General features: G+C 39.9%; 2 protein-coding genes and 1 pseudogene across 4 annotated transcripts in view; 1 reads left to right on the forward strand and 2 right to left on the reverse strand.

The window, feature by feature from the left end:
• Positions 1-7058, reverse strand: part of March8 (membrane associated ring-CH-type finger 8) — an 85504-nt gene extending 78446 nt beyond the window's left edge. The window contains exon 1 of one of the 3 annotated variants that reach the window (XM_028753545.1): positions 6866-7058. The gene's annotated coding sequence lies outside the window, so the exon portion shown is untranslated. Of the gene's footprint in view, positions 1-6559; positions 6741-6865 lie in introns of those variants that run through there. The other 2 variants (XM_028753547.1, XM_028753544.1) reach the window with 2 other exon arrangements.
• The window catches only part of LOC114609235, a 37674-nt pseudogene extending 30614 nt beyond the window's left edge, over positions 1-7060 (forward strand).
• A 10626-nt stretch (positions 7061-17686) lies between these two features.
• Positions 17687-26170, reverse strand: part of Zfand4 (zinc finger AN1-type containing 4) — a 39023-nt gene continuing 30539 nt past the window's right edge. Inside the window, exons 7-9 of the mRNA XM_028753558.1 lie at positions 21616-21727; positions 18884-19001; positions 17687-17879 (exon numbers count right to left, since the gene is read on the reverse strand). Of these exons, the coding sequence (XP_028609391.1) occupies positions 17744-17879; positions 18884-19001; positions 21616-21727 (366 nt within the window). The 3' untranslated portion in view covers positions 17687-17743. The remainder of the gene's footprint in view (positions 17880-18883; positions 19002-21615; positions 21728-26170) is intronic.

Genomic DNA, 26170 nt, shown 5'->3' on the forward strand with positions numbered 1-26170 from the left:
TCCATAGATAAATAGGTAGATAGGTAGGTAGGTAGGTAGGTAGATAGATAGATAGATAGATAGATAGATAGATAGATAGATGAGAGAGAGAGAGAGAGAGAGAGAGAGAGAGAGAGAGAGACAGAGAGACAGAGAGACAGAGAGGCAGAGAGACAGAGAGACAGAGAGAGAGAGAAATCCAGTGAGAATTACCTAGATGGACTCCAGGACATAATTTTAAAAGAATAATCACAAACTTTAGCAAACATTTCAAAGAAGTTTAAAAATAATGGGGAGGGAGCAGTTCCATGAATTTAATGAGGAGTCTAATATGTGCCTGAGTGATAGCCAAGAAAACATAAATATATGACTGAATAAAATGACAATGACAATTTTGGATTTGAAAACTACATTCAGTAAAGAGGTAAAAATTATGAAGAGAACATAAGCTGAAATGAAACTCAGTAACATGACTAGAAAACTCAGGGGAGAGTCTGGGAAGTAGAAGGAATCAGGAGAAGTAGCTCCCAAGACTTGAAGATGGAAAAGATTTGAACTACTCAAGCAAAAACTATGAAAAATTTAAAAAAAAGATGAAAAGAACACATAAAACAGCTGGACACCTTGAAAGTCTTCTAGTTATAGGCACAGACGAAGATAAAAATTACAGATCAACTACACACACCAGATCTTCAACAAGACCACAAAACAAACACCCCAAAATTCAGGACAGACACACTCAAACCAAGTAAACAAGACCAGAAAAGAAACTCCTCACAGCAGATTATAGTGAAAGTATTTAACAGACAAAACGAGAAGAGAGTACTGGGAGAAAGACAGAGGGGGAGAAAGCACACATCACACATAAAGGAAAACCCATCAGAGCAATGCTTGAATTCTAATGGGAAGTTTCCAAAGCCACCAGAGCCTAGAGTAATGCTCTTCAAGTTCTAATAGACCATGGATGACAACCCAGACTACTGTACCCAGTGAAACCATCAGGACTGAAGGACAAAGAAAAACTTTCCACTATATAAATAGGCTTAAAGAAATAACTTCCAAGATGGAGGAGATGACCCAGCAATTAAGAACTGGATGTTCTTCCAGAAGACCTTGGTTCAGTTTCAGGCACTCACCTGGTGACTCATACCTCTCTGTAACTTTAATTGTAAGGAATCCAATGCACTCTTCTGGTCTCTGCAGGCACCAGGCACATACAGAGTGCACACATATGCAGGCAGACACTTATACGCATAAAATAATAAAATCATCTCTAACAAACCAGCCCTAGAATATGCTAGAAGCAATATTTAGGACTGAATAAATGAATAAGCTCATCCAAAAGACTATAGAAAGAAAACAAACGAAGCTGTAATACTGAAACACAAAATAGGACTAAGACATAAAAGAAATGAACAATCCTCCCCAAAATGGCTGTCATCAACAAACACCTTTAAATAGTAACTTTAAGTATTAGTAACCCCAGTTCCCAGTTGAAAAACAGAGCTTTGTTGAGTGGACTAAGAAACAAAATCCACCTATCTACTGTCTACAAGAAACACATCTTACCTTCACAGACAGGAGCCACCTAAAGTGAAAGAATGGAAAACATAGATGAGCTGCTTAGGTTTTTGTCAACTTGACCCAAGCTAGGGTCATTTAGGAAAAGAACCTCTATTGAGAAAAACATTCTCATTAGATTGGCCTGTGGGCAAGTCTGTGGAGCACATTCTTGATTAACGATTGATGTGGAAAGCCTAGCCCACTGTGGGCAGTGCCACCCCTGGGCAGACAGTCCTGGATGCTATAATAAAGCAGGCTGAGTAAGCCACAGGAAGAAAGCCAGTAACCAGCTTCATTCTATGGCCTCTGCTGCAGCTCTTGCCTCCAGGTTCCTGCACTGACTCCTGCCCTGACTCCTCTTCATGATAGACTTTAAGCTATAAGCTGAACTAAACCATTTTCTCCTGAAGTTGTTATCAGTCTTAGGGCTTATCACAGCAACAGAAAGCAAACACATACACCATTCCAAGCAAATGGGACCAGGAAGCAAGCAAGCAGCATCTCTATCCTGATAAAACAGAACAGACATCAAATTAAAACTAATCAGAAGCCAACATCACCCTAACTGGAGAAAAACTAGAAGCAGTACATTAAAATCAGACTAAGATAGGCCTATCCACTAACCCTACTCCTTTTCAATATAGTACTCAAAGTACTAGCTAGAGCAATAAAACAAGAGGAGGAAATTAAAGGGATACTGAGAGGAAAAGAAGTCAAATTACTCATTTGCAAAGGATACATTATACATAAGAATCTAAAAATTTCATCACAAAACTTCTAGAAATAATTAACCCTTTCAGCAAAACGGCTGGATACAAATCACCTTACAAAATTCAGTAGCCTTTCTTTTTTGTTGTTTTTTTGTTTGTTTGTTTGTTTGTTTTTATTTTTTGGTTTTGGTTTTGGTTGGTTGGGTAGTTGGTTTTGGTTTTCCAAGACAGGGTTTCTCTGTGTAGCTCTGGCTGTCCTGGAACTCACTCTGTAGACCAGGCTGGCCTCGCTAGAACTGAGATCCAACCGCCTCTGCTTCCCAGTGCTGGGATTAAAGGTGTGTGCCACCACTACCTGGTTCAGTAGCTGTTCTGACACCGATAACAAACACTTAGAAAAGGAGAGCATGGACAAAACCCCATTATCCTCAAAGAAAATAAAATGTCCACGAATAAACTCAACTGATGAGAGGAACGGCCTCTACAATAACAACTTCAAATCTCTAAATAATGAGAATGAAAAAGACACTAAAAAATTGAAAGACCTCCCATACTCATATATTGGTAGAACTATCAAAAGCAATTTATAGCTTCAATGTAATCTCAATAAATAGTCCCTAGGCTATCTTCCCAGAAATAGGGGGGGAAATCCTAAAATTCATATGAATCACAAAAATCCTACATAGTAAAACAATCCAGAGCAAAAAGAATGGTATCAAAGAGACTGTCACTCCAGATTTCAAGATATATTACAGAGCTTTCATAATGAAACAGCATGCTCCTGGCACAAAAACAGGCATGCAGATCAACAGTAAAAAAGAGAAGATCAACAGTAAACGTTCCAGGGAAAACAAGGGCAGTACACAGGGAGAAGAAGGAGAAAACAAATCACATCAAGAACATCTGAAAAAGCCATGGGAAAGCAGATTATTTTATGTTTACTTAAAATACACAGAATACATAAAATACATAGATTCCATAGACGTGTATGTGCATATGTATATACTAGCTTAAGTGAAGTTATGCCACTTGGGGTAACAACACTTCCCCTCCAAAGCTACAATACGCCCAGTGTCAGTCATGGAAGAATCCCTTTGGAATGGTTAGTCAGGGGAGCCCAAGAGACTATCAAAACAATATAGGCTATTCCTATTGCTCTTGGTTGCCTCCAAAAGTTTGAAGGTAACTCCTTTTTGCTAAAGAAAGCACACATTTCACACACAGAACTTGGAGGAATCAGGCTGGATACAACCTGGAAACCTCTTAAGGACAAGCTCTCACAGTACTAGAAAGAGCTATGCAATCTGCCAATGAGGGAAACAACCCAACAATCCTATCCAGCTGTACCACCTATGAACCACAACAATGACCAGAAAGGCAAGATGTACCAAAAGGTGAAACAGAGGTATGGTGGTTTCAATGAGAAAGATCCCATATATTTGAATGTTTGGTCCCTAGTTGTGGAACTGTTTTAGGAAGGACTAGGAGGTGTGGCCTTGTTGGAGGAAGTGTGTGGAGGTGGACTTTGAGGTTTCAAAAACCCACACCAGGCCTAGTCTGTCAGTCTGTCTATTCCCCCACCACCTCCATCCCCACTCCCAACCACCCATGACGCCTGCTTGTGGATCAAATGTAAGCTCTCAGCTACTGTCAGGCTCACCATCATGATGGTCACAAACTCACCCTCTAAAACTGTAAGCAAGGCCCCAGTTAAATGATTTCTTTTACAGTCATCTTTTTTCATGATGTCTCTTAACAGCAATAGCAAAGTAACTAAGGAACCAATACTTTTTTCTGAGAGTAACCAATAGGCATCTAATTGGACTTAAAGCCAGCTCAACAGGTGGGGGAAATGTCTCCTATTAAAAATCTAGCCATCACCCCTGACTGGTGAGGTCTACAATCCTAGAGAAGAACCTACTTTAGTAAATCGGCTTAATTTTTAACTACATTGTAAATACTTATCCTCGTACCCACAAATAAGTATAGCTCTCACTCCTTATCAAAGAAGCTTCTTTCTGTGACAGACAGGAACAATTATAGAAAGCCACAATGTTGGGTGAACAGCCCTAATTGATAGATCTACAACACAACCACTATGACTCAGGGAACATATCAGAAGACAGGGGGCAAAGATGGAGGAGCCAGATGCCCAGGATGTCTGCTACAAGACAGTGTCTCCTGTATATGACAGGGAAGCTGCAGCCACAAAATCTCATCAGCATGGTTTCTTAGGGAAGACCTGAACAATGACAACACCTTCTGACATTGCAGTGTGTCTAAGGGAAGTCTCAACACGGCCGCACCCTTGGAAGAAGAGCTTCAGGCAAGTAATTGCTGCTGAGTGAGAGCAAATCAGTCTTCTCCAGGGGTAAGCTCCCTCATAGGTTACCCAATCCTCCAATCTCAAGTGGTCAGCCTTAACCACATATACATACAAGCAACACTAACGAGACAAGAGGTTGTACTCATAAGTGTTGTGTGTGTAAAACAATAATAAAGAATAAGAGGCTAAGAGGCCATGCGTTTCAGAGGGAGCTGTAGGGGCACAGGGAGAAATGGAAAGAACGGAGAGATGGTATCAATACAACACTCATGCATGAAATTAAAAACAACGGGCTGTGGGCTGCAGACCAGTAGCAGAGCAGTTGTGTGAGCAGTTGTTGTGTGAACCCCTATGTTCAACCCTCAGAAAGAAAAGTGAAGAAACAGAACATGGTAGAGTAAAAGGAGGGACAGAACCCCTGTGACAGAAGACACCCTTCAAGTAGATGGTTCACCTGACAGCAATGAGGGTTCTTCATTTTTCGCTCACATTGGTTGTTTGTTTGGTACTGGAGACTGGACAAATGCTCCATGTGTGCTATACATTCCCCTTACTACAGAACTACATCTTCAGCCCCCAATAGGGAAGCTTAACCAAAGAATCTACCCCATCCTATCTGGGGCTTGGGCTAATTTTTTTCCTAGTGCTAGTTTAAATGAAACAAATATGCTAGATTAAAACAGTCACATTTAGCAACAAGAAAGAAGCAAACAGTTAAACTTTGCTTTCAAATAAATGATAAATTTGTTTTCAGTTTAGGTATGTTGCACATTTTTTGTGTTTACCTGAAATTCATACTTAATTGTGAATCCTGTATTTTATCTGACAATCCTGGTTGTAGCCAAAACATGCAACACAATTTCCACACTCAGAGAAGGATCTACCAGCCAAACCAAACAACAATAAACAGACAAAAGCCCAGTTTGCCTAAACTTAAAGAGAAGGTAAAGGAAGGAGTTGTCTTGGAAAGGAAGACATACTGCACCTGGGTGGCACAGACGTTAGACTGCCAACATCCACTCCTCTCACCACCTCTACCCTCCCAGTGCCAGGATTTTAGGCATGCACCACCATGCCCAGCAGTTTTCCCTGCTAACATCAAAGTTCAGTACATCTCTTATCAATAAAATCTCCAGAAACAAGAAGTTTGGAAAGTACACATTGCTTTTTATTTTAACTTTAATTTCACACTCTCCATACCTTCACTCACTGTATTAAACAGGATATTTTGTTTGATTTATTTGAATATAGGGACTCACACACTGAATCTCTCAAAATTCAAAATTCCCTTTGCTTCAATTTTCAACATTTAGTTTTTAAAAAGTCCAAGTCATAACTCTGACAAGTGTAATTCATACATTCTTTTTCACAGAACATGATTTGAGTATTCTAAATGAAGTATTCCACTTCCATTTTGAGTAACTAGCAAGCAAGTAGGTGTGAAGTCTACTATATAAATGCACACTTGCTCCTCTTGGGACTGATCAGAAATACTGGTAGTTTTTCCAGGAGATAAGTTATATACTTATTATTTCTCTACTTGAATAACATATATTCGAACAAAATAAAGAAAAAATAATGGGAAGAGCCTTACATCATATGAATCTTGAGACATCATCAAAGTAACAAAAAACAAACAACAACAAAAAAACAACCAAAACCACTCCATAATAAATCTTAACAGCTGTATGACCATTGTGTGTCCTTACGTGGGGGAGACAATGAGGCAGAAAAGTGCTGGCTTGCTTTCTTCCTTTGTTTTTTTCTTTCAAATGGGCTTTCAGAGAAGCGTGTTTTCTTTTTAAGGGAGGTTCCGTCGCGTTAAAGATACGTGAGAACAAGAACATGAGCCATCATGATTCTCCCTAATAAGTTCTCTATTATAAACTTGACTCAGATGAAGGAAAATCCAAGTCGGTTCCAAGAAAACCCTTTTTCAAGACAAGCAAATGGGCGGCGATTACAATGCAAAGCAGCCTACCTACGCTTTCCCTTCCAGCGCTTCTACTTGAGCAGCACCCTCCAGACGCCACGTCAGGCACTCAGAGAACAGGAATCCACAGTTCCATCTCGGACGTGGAGACTGAAGCAGAGGCAGAGGCGGAGGCGAAGGCGGAGGCGGAGGCGGAGGCAGGGAGGGCTGCTTGGCGCACGCCCTCACAGCCCAGCCAGGGCAGGACTTCACCTGAGCGCGCCCGAGACCTTCGGCCGCCCGCGGATTGGGTGACCGGACCCCGCCCCGCAGCACGCAGCCTCTCCCCGGCCTCTCGAGACCTCCAGCACCCACCTGTCGCGGCCTCCCAGCGGCCACACCCCTGGCGGCCGGGAGCGCGCGGCCCCGCCACGCCGCACCTCGGGGCAAGCAGCTCAGGTGGGCGCGGAGCTCCACGCGCGGCCCGCTTCCTGCATGACACAGGCCGGACGCAGCAGGGCCGCTGGGTCAGCGCGCAGCTACACCACCCAGCGAGAGGACGCCGACTGACCGGTCACGTGACACGCTGGTCACGTGCCCCGTCGCGCCTCAGGCGAAAGCGTTGCTGAGGCGACCTGGGGCGCTGGGAAGGCGGGGTAGCAGCGGTGGCCCTCTCATAGAAGGCGCTGGGTGAGGCTGTTATTAGACTCCGCCCGGCTTCAGCGTCTCAGTGTAGAGAGAGGTAAACCTTCCGATGCGCTAGCAAATGGAAGTGGGAGCGAGAACTAAGCGATAAAACGTTTGTATGGACGAACAGGATTTTTGTTTTTGTTTTTACTCTCGCTCCCTAACCTAGAGAGATTCTGATTGTATATGGTATGGATATGTAAATATGGTATTCATAATTTTTATGATATTGCTGTCCATGTTAACAGGTATAAGTAAATATTTGACTATACTTTGTCCACATTAAACTCTTCCCTGATTATATCTGTACATTGGTGTTCTTTGTGATTCGTCCCTACCCCAGTACTGTTGGTTGGACCCAGTGATTCTCGCAGAAGCTATCACTGAGTTTCCCAGCTTTTACTATTTCTTAGCATACTGATTTCCCTAAGTCACACCTTACAGAAGCAGAGGTTTCAGCCATTGGCAGTTTTATTTATCCAATAACCTTTATTACACGGAACATTAAAGTTTTTTTTTCATGATAGATTTGTAAGCAAATCCCAGCAGTACTCTACAATTTTCTGTCGTCTAGGACTGTTAGTTTAGCTAACCAAGTTACTCGGCATACTCAAGTATGCTGATCACTTTGCATACTTGGCTGTTTAGAGAGCAAACTGTCAAGAGAGGAAACATCTGGATCCATACAGCAAAACAAAAATGGCTTCGTTCCTACTATTCATATAGAAAATGTAATGGTGAATTTTTTCATGGTTTTTTTTTTTTTTTTTTGCTGAGAGAAGCAGCAGCTATAACTTGAGTGAATCTTCCTGCCCTCATGGCAGAGAGATTTCCTATAAGACAGGACTAAACTTCCGTTAGTGTGGTGTATGCCTATAGCAGGTGAGCAAGAAGAGTCAGTTAAATGACTTGGGAGTGGAGAGGCCTGCCATCCTACTGTAGGAAGTGACAAAGACTTCCAAGTTCTAGAAATGTCTGAGTAGTTGTGGAGCTGGAAAGATAATTATTTGGGCAAAGCTAGAGAGTCCTAATTCAAGCATCACTACCCAAGAGATTTCTGAAGCCTCTTTTCATCTGTCTAAAACAAAGCTCAGAGTCCTGAGACCAAAGAGATATCTTGTATCTGTCCAAACAAGGAAACAAACGGGAAGTGGGAAGAAGCCTCTGTCCTTAGAATATAAAGCTGTTAATAAATGAATTGCTTAGAGGCGACCATATGCTCAGTCCAAGCCGTCTTTCGGTCTTTGGTAAAATCCTCCTGTCTGTGCTAATAGGGATGATTTCCCCCTCCTCGTTTGTAGATTATGGAATGACAAGTGAAGCATGAGCCAGGGGACCAATGTTACCCTAGAACTAGGACATCCACTCTCAAATGGTTGAGCACATGAAGCATGTACTGGTTTATCATTTACAAGTTCATTGCAAACAAAAGATGCTGTTACAGTCGATATGTTAGTGTGTACATGTAATTTCTGCCCCTAGGAGGCTTTCAAGGTCAAGCCTAGGCTACATAGTTGACCTAAAAAATGTGACAAAATATACTGCTGGTGTCTATGATGGCATTAAACATGGTGAGTCTGAAGTGTGAGGAATAACAAAAATTAATAGATGAATAGCTATGTCTTAACTATGCTGTGGAAAATCAGCCTTTGAATCCTCACGTCCTGATTTTAAGTTTTGGACAGCTTTCCACAAGTTTAATACCTGGGATAGCTTATGGAAAAGGTTTCTTGTGGCTCACAGCTCCAGAGAGTCCAGTTCTAGATGACAAGACACTTTTCCTTCTTTGTTGTTTATGAAGCCATCTGCTTTGAACTCAACAGAAAACTCATTCTTCTAGAATGAGGTGTTTAGACAATTCTAGAATAGAAAAAATCCAAAAGTGGGCATGGAGGCACATGCCTGTGGCCCCATGTATGCCAAAGGCTGAGTCTGGAGATCACAGAGTTGAGTCAAGTCCTGAAGCTAGTTTGAGCAACAGAACAATCTATCCATCCATCCATCCATCCATTTTTATATGTTTTATATGTAATATATACATATACATGTGACCAATTAAAATCTTAAAATTTGCTGCAATCATTGACAGTAAGATAGGTCAGACATTAGGAGGTTGTTGGGTGTTGTGGTAATTATTTTAAATCGGCCTCAGGCTCAAGCCGACTATCTAAGCTACAGCAGCTCTGCCTAGCTCAGCCGCCAAGTTTCTCAGCCTGAGGCCACGTGCGCGCTGCAGCTTGAACGGGCCCACCAGAAACACCAGCCCCGCCACCCACTAGATGCCAGCGTGAGAGATGTCTCTGCCAATCTTCCAAGATGTCTCCATAAGGCAGGGCATTGCCTAGACCATTCCACCGTCCATGCAGGCTCAGTAAGAGAATGAGACTCTAATTCTTATAGATTAATCAAAGGCTTTATATGTTTGATAATGATTAATAACAAGATGCCCATACATAGAGAGTTGTATCCCAATTAGCTAACCTAATTATAAGTTTATGTCTTTCCCCACAAGTGCTCTCCATACCTGTGTGATTCTCCATCCTCCTACATCTCTGCCCTCTCTAGCTCCTCCTCTTCCTTTTTTCTCTTCCTCTCCCAACTCCTCCTCTCCTTACTCCTCCCACCTTAGCTCCTCCTACAGTTGGGTGCATGAGAATTTTTTAGTTTCTCTTTTGTTTAATAAACAGAGATGGTGCTGGCTGTTTGAGAAGACAGTGTCACATGACTGACCCTTTGGATCGCCTTCTTTGGTTGCAATCATGCAATTAATCCAGGGTAGTGCTATATTCCAGCCACTGGTGAGCAACAAGGCCCTGAGGACTTATCTAAAGAAGTACATTTAAGTACACAGGCAACTCATCAGCTTCTCTTCTGCAACCACAACAATTCATGAGCATTGTGGAGCTATATGAGGTATACAGCCTGAGTCCAAGCAGCTGCCCTAGGAGATTGGCCAGCCTACTGGGTTATATGAGTAAGAAATGAACTCTGTTGTACCAAATCACTGAGATTTCCAAGATTAATCTGAAACCACAGCATGATAATAGTATCTGTTAAAGTCTGAATTCTATCCTCTAAATTCATGATGTTGAAGTTCTAACCCTTAATGCCTCTTAGTAAGATTTTCATTCTTTGAGTTTTAACTCAACGATGTTTTCTTGCAGTTTGGCCACTTAGAGCACATTCATGTGACTAGTGTCCTTCTGACATGTCATCATTATTGAAATGAGAGGTCGAACCTACTCCATCTTGGGACCAGCCTCCATCTTAAGAAAAACTTGACCTATAGCCTGAACCCAAGCTACATCCAAGTACCAGGAAAGACCCCATAGGTGGTCGTTGGCCCATATCCCACAGTTACTTAGCATCAGTCAAAGATTAGTCTGATTGTCTCAGGTGTACTTTCAGACCATTTGTGATTGTTCATGGTTTTGCTTCAGAGCACTCACCTATCAGCTTTCAATAGTACCTTACAATTAAATGCTTGCAGGCTGAAACTCCCTTGCTTGCTTGCCATTTCCTATAAAGCCTTGTCCCGCTGAGACCTTGGGGCTTCACCCTCCCATTCTGCTGTGTCAGAGACAGCAGTGTTGCCAAGCTCAAGCTTAAATAAAGACCCTAGAGGGATTATGTCAGAGTGGGCACCTTGAGTCTTTTGGGGCTTGAGAACAAGGCACAAAAGAAGATTTATGGTATTGCACTTATTTTTTAATTATTTAATTTTTGGTTTTTCAAGACAGGGGTAGCTTTGATTTTCCTAGAGCTTGCTCTGTAGAGCAGGCTGGCCTTGAACTTAAAGTGATCTGCCAGTCTCTGTCTCCCGAGTGCTGCAGTTAAAGATGTGTGCTACTGCTGCCCAGCTATGATGGGTTTGTTTGATTTTTTGTTATTAAATCATGCCCTTACTCTCTTGGATTGTGTGTGTTTATATGTTTCCTGCTCCGGCACTATGGCCAGCCTCCTCTCCAAGGCAGTAGGTATCACTGGGAAATTGTGTCAGAAACCAAAATCTGAGCATGAGGTATCCTAGCATACTACTAGAGTACCATGTCTTCTAGCCGTCTCAGAGAAAGTACAAGGAGACACAGTCACACAATGAAATGTTATTAACAAGAAGAAATGGGCTAAAAGTAAAAGACACATTGCTTTCAGTATTTTACGTGGTGGTTTTTAGTTTAAGATCTCATTCTTAAACTCAAAACGTAAGATGAAGGTGGCTAAATCACAAGACCTCATCATACTCATGACTTTGGCAGTAGCACAAGAACAGTGTGTCCTCAAGTCACTAAGATTTACAGACCCAAAATAAATCTGTCCGATTCCACCTTGTTCAATCATTCACCAGCATCATGGTTAGCGCACTCTCATGATAAAGAGGCCTTACTATTTTGAGTGCTAATCCTAGTCAGGAAAATTGACTATATCTGTTATTATTTATTTGATTTGATGTCTTGATATTGACATCTGTCTTCTAGATTTCCTTCAAATGGCAGCCTGCCAATATCCAAACAAGATCATATCCCCTCAGTCCAGATAGGCTGAAACTCTTGATATTTGAGTAGGTATGCTCAATATCCATATTAAGTCTAAAGGAACTATGGACAGGTGGAGCCTCCACCTTCTGAGGCACTTAAGGTTCAGAAGAGAAGTCTGGAAGGCTAGAAAGACAAGGGAGTATGGAGATGGTAGAAAGGACCTCCTCACCCATGATATGGGTGAAGCTTCTTGCTTGAGATTTTCATCTCCATGGCAACTTAGGGCCTTCTTTCTCAGCTATAAATCTCCATTTTTCTAGGAGTCTCATCAGAGACCCCCATTTATAGTAACTCAGCTCCATGAAAAGCCTTTTTTTCTACAATTTTTTTTGAAACAGCCATTTTTAAAGTGGCTATCTATAATCTCTAAAATCTACAATATGAGAAAATGAATCCAACATTATACCCACAGTACAGAAATCCTACAAACATTATTTGCATATACTCAAAGAGGCACATATAGATTCAGTATCACCCAAGGGACAGAATGAAAAATACTAAAAGACCATGGGACTTCCGGGATATCACAAAGTGACCACTTGACTATAAAAGCCTATTTTTTAAAGAGAATAATATTCTCCATTTCCCTCCCCCCACAAGTAGTGCATGCTCATGATCCTAGTGTTTGGAAAGCTGAAGTAGCAGTGAGAATTCCAGCCCTGGGGTACATTGTGAAACTCTCCAAAAAGAGAAGAGCTGTGGTGTAGCGCAGTGGGGCTGACATGCCTTTCAAGGCCTGGGTTCCATGCCAGCACTGAAAAAAAATCAATTTAAAAACTGTGACTCAGTCAGCAAGGAAGTTAATTTCACCATGTGCTCAGGGTTCAAGGCTTATTATTCTTTTATGTCCAAGGTCATGTATTTTCATGCCAGAGAGGCTGCCAAAGCACTGTCTCATGCCTCAGGGACAAGACCAGGATATACTACAGTAAGAGTGATGATGCCATCTAGGCTATCTCTTGCACAGTAAGATCTGATGGGATTTGCCTTGCTAGGCTTGGGACTTACTTTAGGACCTGTCATCCCTCACTGCTTTTTCCTTTTGCAATAGTTATCCCAAACCTATGCTGGATTTCGGAAGCATAACATTTTCTGATTTTACAAGTTTACAGCTGGAGAGGAATTTTGCTTCAGGTTGAATCAGACTCACTCTCACCTACACCTGATGTAGATGGCATTTAAGACAGAATGGACTATTAAGTCTTATGAAACAAATTAAGAGTGTGTGACTGCGGGGCTGTGGGGCAAAAAAAGAATTTTCCATTTACATTTGCACATAACAATATGAATTTGTGGGGCCAATAGTGGTGTGTATTGTGGAATGAATTCATATCTCTGACCAAAATTCGCATTGCTGTCTTAGGCCCCAGCAAGCTTTCTTTAGGTGTAAGGACATAATTGTGATTAAGTTAGGTCATAGTAGGGGCTAGACTTTGCTTGGATTCATCTGGTATCAGCATTATAAGAGATACTGCCGAGTTTTCATTCTTGCTTCCTTTCCTGTGTGACTTCATCTCAATTTTGTACACACACATGAAAGTTATGTGAGGATACAACAAGAACACAGCCCATATGCAAGACAGAAACCTCCACAGATGGGCCCTGTTAGACCTACACAGAGCACGTCCGGGCACTGGAACTGTCCTGACACAACTGCCACTCAAGCTGCCTAATCTGTGGCATTTTATTCTGACAGCCTGAGCAGACCATTGTGCTGAAAAAAAGTGGCGGTACTGAGTTAATGTGTCATCTCACAGTCTTCACCAGTGACAGTGCACAAAATGACAGAGTATCTCCATGTGTTCACTATTCTTATAAATATTGAGGTGATTGCCAGAAAAAGAGGTTAACAGGAAAAAAATCAGGTCTTTGATGAAAATTTGACTTTTCTAACTTTTTCTTAAAAATACATTATAGCTTTTTTAATTTTATATGAATATATAAATTTTAAATAGATATTATTTTCACTAGAAATTGAAAATATTTAACAGTGATGAAGGGAAGTTAAAACACCTTCATCTCCTTGGTCATTGAGATGTTTTGTGTCCTAGCAACTTGTAAGTTTTCACTCAGCTTTTTAAAATTCTAAAACAATTTATTTCACTTTTAAAATTTAGAACAGTTTATAGTTTTATTTTGAGCCCAATTATTTTAAAGTGTTTATCCATCCATAAACATCCTAAAACCATCCTGTGTTCAGCAGTGGTACATTGGGCACACTTTTAAAAGTACTTCTAGATACAAAATCTGATTATCAGGATGAGTTAAAACCATTTTATTTCTAAGAGAAAATTCCTGTCTCTATTTTACAATTAAATCACTTCAGAAGTACTAATATAAAGCATATAAACATTTTCCAATGTCTTAATGATTAAATTGCACTAAATATTTCTGTTTTGTTTTTGTTTCATTGTTGTTATTGTTAATATTCAGATTCATGGAGCCAAGCTGGCCTCTAACTGACCACATAAGCCAAGGATGCTGGGAACTTCTGACCCTCTGGTCTCTGCTTCCCCATGGATTCCAATCTAAATGTAGGATCATAGGTACATCACAGGGGTGCACCCACCCAGTTCTGTGGCTTTGTATGCCAGGTAAGCACTCTACCAGCTGAGCTACATCCCTAGACCCTAAAGGTAACTTGAAATATTCTACAGAGTTAAAAGTTTAAAATACTGACAAGTCAAGGCAGGAGGACCATCATAAGTTTGAAGCCAGCCAAGGTTACATTGTGAGTTTCAGGCCATCCTGAGTTAAGGAGTAAGACCCTGTCTGAAAACAACAAAACAACAAAAAGTTAAGAATACACAGACTGTGAAACCAAATATATGCTGCTTTTACAAACCAAAAACAGGGTATAAAATGCACTGAGATTTAAAATTATTTTATTTTTATTTAATTTTTTTTTTTTTGGTTTTTCAAGATAGAGTTTCTCTGTGTAGCCCTGGCTGTCCTGGAACTCACTCTGTAGACCAGGCTAGCCTCAAACTCTCGAACTCAGAAATCCGCCTGTCTCTGCCTCCCAAGTGTTGGGATTAAAGGCGTGAGCCACTACCGCCCCGCTAAAATTATTTTATAAGTTACACAGGTTGTACAATATGGCAGTTCATTTATTCAAGGCTGTTACTGAGAGCTGTGTGCAGGGCACAACTCATCACTGAAAGGAAGAAAGATCTTGTCTTTCCCTCTCAATAATGATAAAAAAAAATAACTACAGTGTTTCATTTCTAAATGACTCAGAAACTACAAAGTAACTCATTTGTGGGCTGGGGTGTGGCTCGGCAGGGTGCTTGCTGAGGCTACCATCTCATCTCCAGTATCAGACAAAACTTGATGCAACTTTGACCAAAATCATTCATAGAACATAAAGACTTATTTCTGCTACTAATTATGAGTTGAAAGTACCCAAGACATATATCCAGCCTGACCTACATATTCATATTTATATAACAAATATGCTTTGATTCATTTTTCAGTGCCTGTACATAGGAATTTTTAACTTTTATCTTTCTTTCTTTGTTTTTGTTTTGTTGTTTGGTTTTTTTGTTTTTTGTTGCTGTTTTTTTTTTCAAGACAGGGTTTCTCTGTGTAGACCAAGCTGGCCTCTAACCCAGAGATCTGCCTGCCTCTACCTCCCAAGTGCTGGGATTAGAGGCATGAGCTACCTCCTCCTGGCAACTTTTTATATTTCTAAAACACATTTATTACTTGGTAAGAGAAGACATACCTTCTCACAGATGCCTCATTACTCTTTATGTATTCCTCTTTAAAAGCATTCCTTTCAGGGCCTAGAGAAACGCTTCAGTGATTGAGTGCTCGCACTGCAAACAAGCATGAGGAACCGAGTGCAAACACTCAGTGCCCGTGTAAAGAGTTGAGCATGGCTACAAATGCCGTAATGACAACACTGACAGGGCTACCATGAACACGGACAGGCAGATCCTGGAAGCTGTTTAGCCAGCTGGCCAACATGGCAAAACCCTATCTCAAGGCAATACAGTGCAGCGTGATAAAGACACCTAATTGTTCAGGGGTGGGTAGATCTAAGGCTTTCTCAGAGGCCCCAGTGAAAAGACAAAGGGAACCTACTTTGGTGTCTTTGCCCAGGAGTAGATTTGGCAAGGCCCAGGTTGGTGCTGGTGGCCAGGGCCTCAGAGGAGTTAAGGTTTTGGTTCCTAGAAACTTGGCTTTTCCCCCTAAAGAGCTGGAGTAATCAGTCCTAAGGCCACTATGTGCTCTGTTGTGATGAACTTGAGATAGCCTGTGTTCTCTTTTGTACAACACTGCTGGACTGGCTTTAGGCTAACTTCACCCCACTATTCAATAGTTTCTGATAACTTTGTCCCATTTCTCCTGTGTAAATAGAATATAAGATTCTGTACTTCTTAATGATAAGCTTGCTTTGCATAAGATCTCCAGACCTCAGTTTTCCTATCTTCTCCTCATCTCCAACCTGTCTCACTTAGGACCCTGTTACTGAAGAATGACCTATTGGTGCAGGTCACTTGACATCCTGCTCTGGCCTCATGTACCCTTGGAATGCACTCACATATATGTGCCGCACATACAAAGCATGTCTTTAGCAGAGTGTTAACTCAAGCCTATAATCCTAGCACAAGAGAGACTGAGGCTTAAAAGCTGCTGCAAATTCAAAGGCTTGCCTGGGCTACACAGAGGGTCAAAGGCAGCCTTAGCTACAGTCTGAGACCCTATCTAAAAAAAACAAACAAAACAAACTAACAAACAAAAGCATACCCTCCATCTTTAATTTAGAGGCTCCTTCCTCTATTACACTTTTTTTTTTACCACTTTCTTTAACAAATGTACTTTACTATAGGTCTGATGGCATCTCTGTCCATCAACATTTAGTCTCTTATACAAAATGAGAGAAGAGTATCAGGAGTTCTCCAGGCAATCCTCAGTGGAGTAAGTAAGTGGTCTATGAAGCACCAAAATGACCTTTGAGAGCCCCTGTGGGAGACCAGGGTGCTGTCCCTAGCTTGGCCACCAAACAGCTGTTGCCTTGCATTCAACATTAGCTTCAATGGCCCTCCAAAGTCCTGAAGAGAAAATTCATTATACCTAAGAACAAAGTCCTTAGACCTTAAAATACTTTATACTACCAGTCATTTCCCCCAAGCATAATAAATCACTTATTTATCTAAGTATTTTATAAAAGAAAATGTATTGTAAATAATCAAATAAAGTCATAGTGAAGTTGAATATTTATTTGAATTTCCCCTGTAAAAGCACTCAATATGTAAGAAAAATAAACCAAGTTTGTGAGACTTTTAAATATATATTTAGCCATTTTTTGAAAAATGAAAAGTTGGATTCTGTTTTTAATGGCAACAAGTAAGATAATGTTATTTTAAAAGTACCATTTAAAAAGTAGTATTCTTTTTAAAAAATGTATACTATATTAACATGATGTGTTCTACAGACTGGATACATATATGAATGCCAATCTGAATATGGAAGAAATATATGTGTTAAAAAATCACACTGGAAAAAACAAATGTTCTTTTAAAAAGAACTTGCTAGTAAACCTCATAAACTTTCACATGTGGGATTTACTTTTTTTTAAAATCCCATGTATCCCATCCCCACAAGAAAAGAAAGAAAAAAGGGAAAATTGTGCTCAGTTTGAACAGAGCCATATGGAACCACTCACTGCTGTACAACATGGAAGCCTAGTTACGTGGCCAATAGTAACTTCCTAAAGTGCATCTTTTGAAGATTTGTCTAATAAATAATTCCAATCTCAAATATAAAATACTTAACATAGACATGCAATAACAAAATTAAATCATTATAGTGTAAAGATTTTAAAACTACTTTTAAAACTTGTGATTCACCAAAGAATAAAGACATCAATACAGTAGGCATTTTCAGTCTGCAACAGTGCACACTACGTGCGCTTGTTATTTGGCAAATCTTTTGGAGTCGAACAAAAATAATGCAGTCTAAACAATAGTTCTCTGTCAATATAATCGATTCCTCAGGCAAAGCAGTAAAGCACAGAGAAGAATTAGATTTTGGGAAGTTTTGGTGCGTTGACCACAGGGTTTGCCTCCTGCAAGTACCTCCTCCCTGCACTTTTGTAGTCGTAAGTGCAGCCGTGAGCTTCTGCATAGCGATGAGATGCACAGAAGTTGTTTCCACATCTAAAGCACAAAAAAACTTTACGTGAATAGCCACATTTCCACAGAGGTCTCATCTCTTTAGCTTGACTTCAGGTAGGCCAACAAAGCCCTGTAGATCTCCTTAGCAATTAGAGTACCAACAGTTCCCTTCCACACATCAGTATAAAGCCTCCGAAAAGAATAAGATAATTGTTCACGAATGACAACTATTGAAGGAAAACAATGAAAAGCTGATAAACATATCTCTTACGTTAGAAATTTTGAATTCTAAGAAATTAAGTCTCGTGAAAAAATTAGGTGATACAGAAATTAGCTATGTAAGGCTGGGCATGGTGGTTTGTGCTTTTAATCCCAGCAGGAGGCAGAGGCAGAACTTTGTGAATTCAAGGCCAGTTTGATGTACATAGCAAGACCCAGGCCAGCTAGGGCAAATCATGAGACTCTGTCTCATAACAAAAAACAAAATACAAAAAAAAAACCAAACAAAACCTACAAACAAACAAAAAGCTATGCCATGAGAAAACTTAAAACACATGACCAGCAAGAAAATAAGCTTGATTTATGTGAACAGAATAAAGGTCACAATTCTTTTAAATATTTGTCCTCACACAAATGGAAGATATCAATGTTAATGAAAGGCATACTTACAAAAAGAGAAGTATTTAAAAATATATATCCATATGTTTTGAAATAACTGTACCAAATGTTAAAATATATAGTAAACTAATTGCCAGTTGAGCTCAGTTTTGTTCCGTTTACATAAGGAGAGAGCTCTTCCAAGAACTATTAAAACAAATCAATTGGCCTAAATGTCCTAGTTCAACGACTGTGGAGTGTCTACTTATGCTTTTTGAAAACTAAAGAGTTATCTATCTCTCTCTAGCCAATTAAGAATTCATCTGAGGGCTGCTATTAGAACATCATCTGGATGTTATAAATAGCCATTTAAACGTGTTTTATTCTGCATTATACCATGCTGAGTCCCCACAGAGAAAGCCTCTCAGCTTCTCCAGCTGGCCACCTGCCTGCATTCAAAGCTAGTGGCCAGTCCTGTTTTCTTTCCACAAAGAAAACAATGTTTCGTTATTTTCTTCTTTGTTTGAAGAGGGGCTTTCACAGGTGGAAGGTGATGGATGTTTTCTCCTGTTTAGAGAAAGAACACCTTATTAGTACAAACATAAAAATTGTACTTTTGAACAGCTACTAAGTATAACATTCCTTTCTTAGTATCAATCTATACAAATTTAATTTGTAATATTTTATATCTAAAATAATGTATGAAATGAAGTGACAGCAAATGTTTTTGTGTATCATGTTTCTACTAACTGAAACCTAGATTTTTAACACAGGATTGTACACTTCTTGTACAAACCAGTACCATTCTCATTACACACAAGGGTAATTGACTTAAATACAGCCCAGCAAACATTCAAGAGAATTATGAAAAGTCCTATGTGATGAACTCTCTTGAAGCAGTAAAATCATCCTGTTTATAAATATGAAGAAGCACCAAAATATCATGAAACTCATCTTCTACACAACAGATAGTAAATTTCACAACAAATAAACAAGCCATTTATTTTTTCAAAACTCTGATCACTTTTAAAGTAACAGAATAAAGGTCTTAGCATGTAAACACAGCCTGAATTCAGTACCTAAGTCCTAGGTAATAGAAAGAAAAAAACTAATCTCACAACTCTCTGATTTCTACCATGGCATATGCCTTCCCCTATTCTTCAAAGACAAAAAAAAAAAAAAAAGACAAAGACATCCTGGCCCCATTCTTCACAAGAGTGGTCCCTGTTGAGACTGTTAGGAGGGAAGTTGGAGGTAAGAAGGGATAGATATGATTGTATTTCATTGTGTCCATGCATGAAAACCTCAAAAATAAAGAAAAAATTCTTTAAAAGAGATACTAAAACAATATTTTAAGTGCTTTAAATATAAATTCCATTTACATATGTTAGAAAGCATCTGAACAATTTCTTTTATTTTGTTGTTGTTGTTGTTGTTGTTTTGGTTGGTTGGTTTTTGAGACAGGGTTTCTACACATAGTCCTGGCTATTTTGGAACTCACTATGTAGACCAGGCTGGCCTCGAACTCAGAAATCCGCCTGTCTCTGCCTCCCAAGTGCTGGGATTAAAGGCGTGCGCCACCACTGCCCAGCAATAAATAAGTTTTTTAAAGTGCTAGGATTAAAGGTGTGTGTCACCATGCTTAGCTGTCTCTGAACATTTTAAATGTGTTATAATTAAATAAAATATATTATCAATAGTGAGTGAATATATTTAGCTTAATTCTATAGTACTAGCTTTTCAAATATATTTACTAAATTCTATACCATTGTAAAAATTTGACATTTTGGCTTAAAAACAGGAGCACATCTGTTATAACGAAAGAAGCACATCATTAATTTGCCAAGTTATATAGTTTTAAAATGCACCAAATGTTAATAAACGTTAGGTCTTAAGCAGAGAGGCTCAAAGCTGCTGTTCACAGTTGTTAAACGGAGCAATACAAGTGCACAGAGATGTTTGGTAGTATTCAAAGGCAAAGGAAGAAAGAAAGACAGCAAGGACTGGGCAGGGCATTGTCCATGGTGTGTGTGTATTCTACATCCCTGAAAAAAGTATTAGAAGGCTAATATTGATTTGGTAATTAAAGGTTTTTTATTCTTTTTTAAAGTATTTTTTATTAAATTAAAGTATTTTTTATTCTTTTTTAGTTCATATTTTGGATTTTCAATTAGTGGATGTTTTGCCTTTGCTAAAAAAGCACAGACTGAGTGACTGTATGCCTAGGAAAATAAATCTGCTTTATTACCTGTCTAAAAGGCACTCCTGGGTTTTACATAAAGCTAGAAACACAAAATCAATCAACCAACTGAATGACCTGTGATCTAGTTAATGAAAGCTGCTCCCTGAGATGCCACTGGAAATACCAAAACCATTCCACTATGCTAATAAAATAATCTCCACTTCTTAAAAAATAGTGAGGGAACTGCTCAGTGGTAGAGCACATGCTAAGCCTTCATATGACCCCATATTCAGTCTCCAGTTCTCAAATGAGTAGATGAAGAAGCTCTTATACAGGACATGGGGATCTATTACAGACCGGCAAAGGGGAACTTACTGACTAGCGCCTGGCTTTGGATCTCAGGCTCAGTATGTTCTTTCCTAACTGACTGTTGATATGACTTGGTTCAGTACAATCACATGTTCATCTTTTTCTTTCTTTTGGAATGCTTAGCTCAGGATTTTTCAGCTTTTTTTTATTCAAGTGCTTCTGTGAATACTCACAGACAAAATACATAGTTGTGACAAATAGGAGGCACAAAAACAGAATGTCAGTTATCTTCAGTGAAAAGTCTCTGTGGATGCTTCTAGCCATTAAGTGATAATACATTAGTCATCTATTCCATGCTAGGAGCCATTACTAATGTGCCATTCTGGGATTCTTTTCATTGGTATTGAAAGCTAACTTTCCAGAGTCACTTCTTGGGTATTTACCACTTTAAGCATTCCCCTGGATAAAACAGCATCCATAATTCCCTCTTCAAGTAAAATACTACTTGTCCTGTAAGACATTCACTATCTATTCTTCTCTAGATTCTCTCATCCATGTGTCAAACATGAACAAAGTGAGGTAACACTCTAGTGCTGACTTACCTTTCCCAAAAGGATAAAAGGTATTTGGAATAGCTAATTCCTTTCATATTCCCTAGTGAATATTTGATCTAATGCAAAAATCACTCACCCAACAGAAATCCAAAGGGTGATAAATTAATGTTCCAAATGCAAGCTTGATAGTCAGCTGTCTGAAGCTGACGGCTAGAACTAACACAATGGGTAAAATCTCTACAGGATGCCTGAGAGGAAGAGAATAAGCAAAAGAACATATAATTTCAAGATACACAGATCCTTCTAGGTACCCAGGATGACAGCATTATTATTCTGAGAGGAAAGAGCAGAGGCTCTTCTTTGAGGAAGCATGGGTTGTTGGTAGCTCTTGATGGCTTAAACACAAATTAGGTCAACAACAAAAATGTCATATGGTGACAGAAAGGATTGTTACAAACAGTACAGAAGAAAGATTTGTAATAAAGGGTACAGCTTGCTGGTAAAGTATTTGCCTGGAATACTCAAGGCCTTGACTTTGATCCCAACACCATAAAATAAACAAAACCCTGTCCAAGAAGAAAACAAAAGTAAATAAAAACAAAAAGTAATCTATAATAATGTACTGCTCCATAATTAAAGAAGAGAAAAAGAAACCTAGGATATAATATGGTGGTGAACCATGTGCTTAGTAGGACCAAGGCCCTGAGTTTGGTTGCAGCATCAGGCAGGGAATAAGAGAGGATTGGGGGTAGGGATAATGAAAGAAAAAAATCACCCTGCTATGCTATGCTGAGCTCAGCAGCAGCAGTATCAGAGGGGATCAAGTGGATGGAAGGATGCAGTGGTGCTGGGAACATAGGCAAGTAGGCAAAGATGACAGCAGCCGAACTCCACAGAGACTGGTGATGCAGGCAGGACAGGTCAGAGTATTTGTGTGTTGAGGGAAAAATAACATTTCTAACATAAAAAGAAGATACATGATAGTAACCACAACAGATTCATGCTGTCATGAACATAAACATGTAGACCAATGGATTAGAATAGCGTATCTCAGAAATACAGCTTTACATTATATATGGTCAAATAATTTTCAAGAGAATGGCCAAAACCATTCATGGGGGGACAGTAGTCTTTTCAACAAATGAAGGTTATAGCAACTGCAAAAGAGTAAGATTGATCCTTTATGAGTGAGTCTGTCCACACACCAGCCATCAGCTCTGCTTGTATCATGTGTGACCCTGTAGCCCTCAACATCAGGTATACCCCACCAAGTCAAATCCTCCTGCCAGCCATCCCACCCATCAGGCCACCATGGAACCTCATGGCATCCTGCACCCTAATATGTTAAAAGATCAAGAGGGTTATAAATAAATATCAGAATGGAGACTATGAAAACACACCTAATCCAGATATTAAGAATAATTCGCCGGGAAGTGGTGGCACACGCCTTTAATCCCAGCACTTGGGAGGCAGAGTCAGGTGGATTTGTGAGTTCAAGGCCAGCCTGGTCTACAGAGTAAGTTCCAGGACAGCCAGGGCTACACAGAGAAACCCTGTCTCGAAAAAACAAACAAACAAACAAACAAACAAACAAACACAAAATACTAAGTCTTACCAGAGCCATTACAAGGTCCCCTTCAATTACTGGAGGTCAGGCCTCTATCCCCACCTTCGCAAGACTAAAATCGCCACAGCCCTTCTATACTTAGAGAAGGAAGGAGATGTCAGGGGCAGCCCTGCTTATACACTGAAGGCCTAAAATCAGCCATAGGCCTCAAAATCAGTAATAGGCCTGACATACATGTATACTAACACCAAGTCTTGAGTCTCTGTGGAAAAACATTGAAACAGATGGCTATAAGCTATTGTAAATAGGCAGCTTTTGTGGAAATTTACCAGCCTGAGTAGTCATAGACCTTGTAAATAGGTAGCCTTGGCAGATAATACCAACTTAGATAAGGACAAGTGAATCATAGGCAGAGTCATAACCACCTGTCCCCTCACCCTTCACCCAGCCGACACCCTGCTCTGAAAGATATCTGTATTCCCCCGAACACCCCATGCTCCAGTGTCATCCCCTTCCCCATGTCCTGCCTCTTTGTGTTTATAACCCCTGTGTGAACGAGTAAAAATTACAATTTGAAAAAAATAAATTATTTAAAAAAAAAGAATAATTCAAGACATGAAAATATAAAAATAATTCAAGACATGAATTAGACATAGTATTACCTGAGGATCCAGCTATACCACTCCTGGGCATATACCTAAAATATGCTCCAACATATAACAAGGATACATGCTCTACTATGTTCATAGCAGCCTTATTTATAATAGCCAGAAGTTGGAAAGAACCCAGATGTCCTTCAACAGAGGAATAGATACAGAAAATGTGGTACATTTACACAATCAAGTACTACTCAACTATTAAGAACAATAAATTCATGAAATTCTTAGGCAAACGGGTGGAACTAGAAAATATCATCCTGAGTGAGTTAACCCAATCACAAAAGAACACACATAGTATGCACTCATTGATAAGTGGATATTAGCCCAAAAGCTCACAATACCCAAGATAAACTCAGACCACATGAAGCTCAAGAAGAAAAAAGACCAAAGTGTGGGCGCTTCAGTCTTTCTTAGAAGGAACAACAAAATACTCACAGGAGCAAATACAGAGACAACGTGTGGAGCAGAGACTGGAGGAGGGACCATCCAGAGACTTCCCCACCTAGGGATCAATCCCAAGTGCAGTCAGCGAATTGTAAACACTGTTGTGGATGTTAGGAAGTGCATGCTGACAGGAGCCTGATATATCTGTCTCCTGAGAGGCTCTGCCAGAGCCTGACATATACAGAGGCAGATGCTTGCAGCTAACTATTGAACTGATCACCAGGTCCCCAACAGAGGAGTTAAGAAAGAAGAATGAAGGAGTTGAAGGGCCTTGCAGCCCCATGGGAAGAGTGACAATACCAACCAACCAGAGCTCCCAGAGTCTAAACATCTAGCCTGGGAACACACATGGAGGGACCCATGGCTCCAGCTGTATATACAGTGGAGGATGGCCTTGTTGGGCATCAGTGGGAAAGGAGGGCCTTGGTTGCTGAAGGCTGGATGCCCCAGTGTGGGGGAATTCAAGGGCAGAGAGGTGGGAATGGGTGGATGGGTGGGGGCACACCCACAAGGGAGGAGGAGGGGGGATAGGATAAGGGATTTCTGCGGGGGATGCAAAATGGGGTAAGGGAATAACATCTGAAATGTAGATATATAAAGTATCCAATAAAAAACAGATAATGGAACTGGCTATCACAGTCGAACATTTGAGACTTTTTGGCAGCAAATTAATATTACCCATATTACTAGGATTCCTTATAATTAATTGTCAAGGACAACGGACTGTAGAAGGGGCCCATGGAACCTTAAAACAATATCTTCATAAAATAAAAAAGGGGGAGGTATATTCCTGTACACCTCAAACTTATTTAAATCATGTTCTTTTTTATTTTAAATTTTTTGAAAAAAATTTGGATGCCAAGGAACTTTCTGCTGAGTGTTTATGGCACTCTACAACTAGGCATACTTATGCATAGGTTAAAGGGAAGGATCCACTTACTGGCATATGAAATGATCCTGATCAGGTATTTAATATGAGGAAGAGGGCATGTTTGTGTTTTTTCTGGAGGATGCTGAAGGAGCATAGTAGCCACCAGAGTGACGGGTTGAGACAAAGAAGGATGCTGACCTGTGAGCTTGCTGAGTGCCCTGACAAGGGTGTCTGGGAAACTGTACTAGACATATGTTCCCAACCCACCTTTGCTTGCCTATACCCCAGATGGGACAGGCTGCCTAGCCTCAAGTTTTTACACCTTGTAGAACAGAGAATCAAAAAGAGAAGTTATAATGACTCTTCTATTTTTTAAAAATGTGACCAGTTATTCAGACACAATCATAGACTGGTCTAGAAATCAATCCAATGTTGGAAATAATAGTCTTCATTTGGAAGACTGGTTCTGGACACTTTCAGAGACATATTTGGAAGTTAGCTGCAGTTCTCTATGATGTTACACTAGCAAGAGATAAAGTTGGGACAGGATTTGGATTTCAAACAAGTGTTAGTACATATGTTAAGGCTCTTTTAATTATCAAATTAAAATTACTTTTGTTTCTTCTACAATATTTAATGTAAGTTGCATTGATTGTATATATTCTAATTGTGTTAATGTGTTGAAACCTGGCATGTCTGTTATGGAGGTCTATCAACCAGCTTCTGTTTTATTGCACTGAGTATCAGAGAACCTTGGGATTCTGAAAAAAGCTTGCAAGTACTGGAAGAAGTGAGTCAGGCTTTAAGCAGAAGCAAGAGGGTAGTGGGCTTGATTATTGCTGGCATAACAGCTTTAATTACATTAATTGCTAGCACCACTGCTTCTGCAATTGCTTTGAAACAAGAAGTTAAGACAGCTACTTTTGTTAATCATTTAGCAAAAAATGTTGCTAATGTGCTGAATATACTAGAGGATTTAGATAGGCATTTGGAACAACAGATTGATACTTTTTATCCTATTCAAATTATTGGAAGGAGATTCAGAGTTTAAGAGTAAGGAGCCATCTCAAGTGTCATGACAAATACCATTGGATTTGAGTTAGTTCTAAAATTTACAGTGATAGTCATTATAATTAGGAAAAAGTTTAAA

Source organism: Grammomys surdaster, unplaced genomic scaffold (genome assembly GCF_004785775.1).
Source record: "Grammomys surdaster isolate TR1022 unplaced genomic scaffold, NIH_TR_1.0 125950, whole genome shotgun sequence".
NCBI lineage: Eukaryota > Metazoa > Chordata > Mammalia > Rodentia > Muridae > Grammomys > Grammomys surdaster.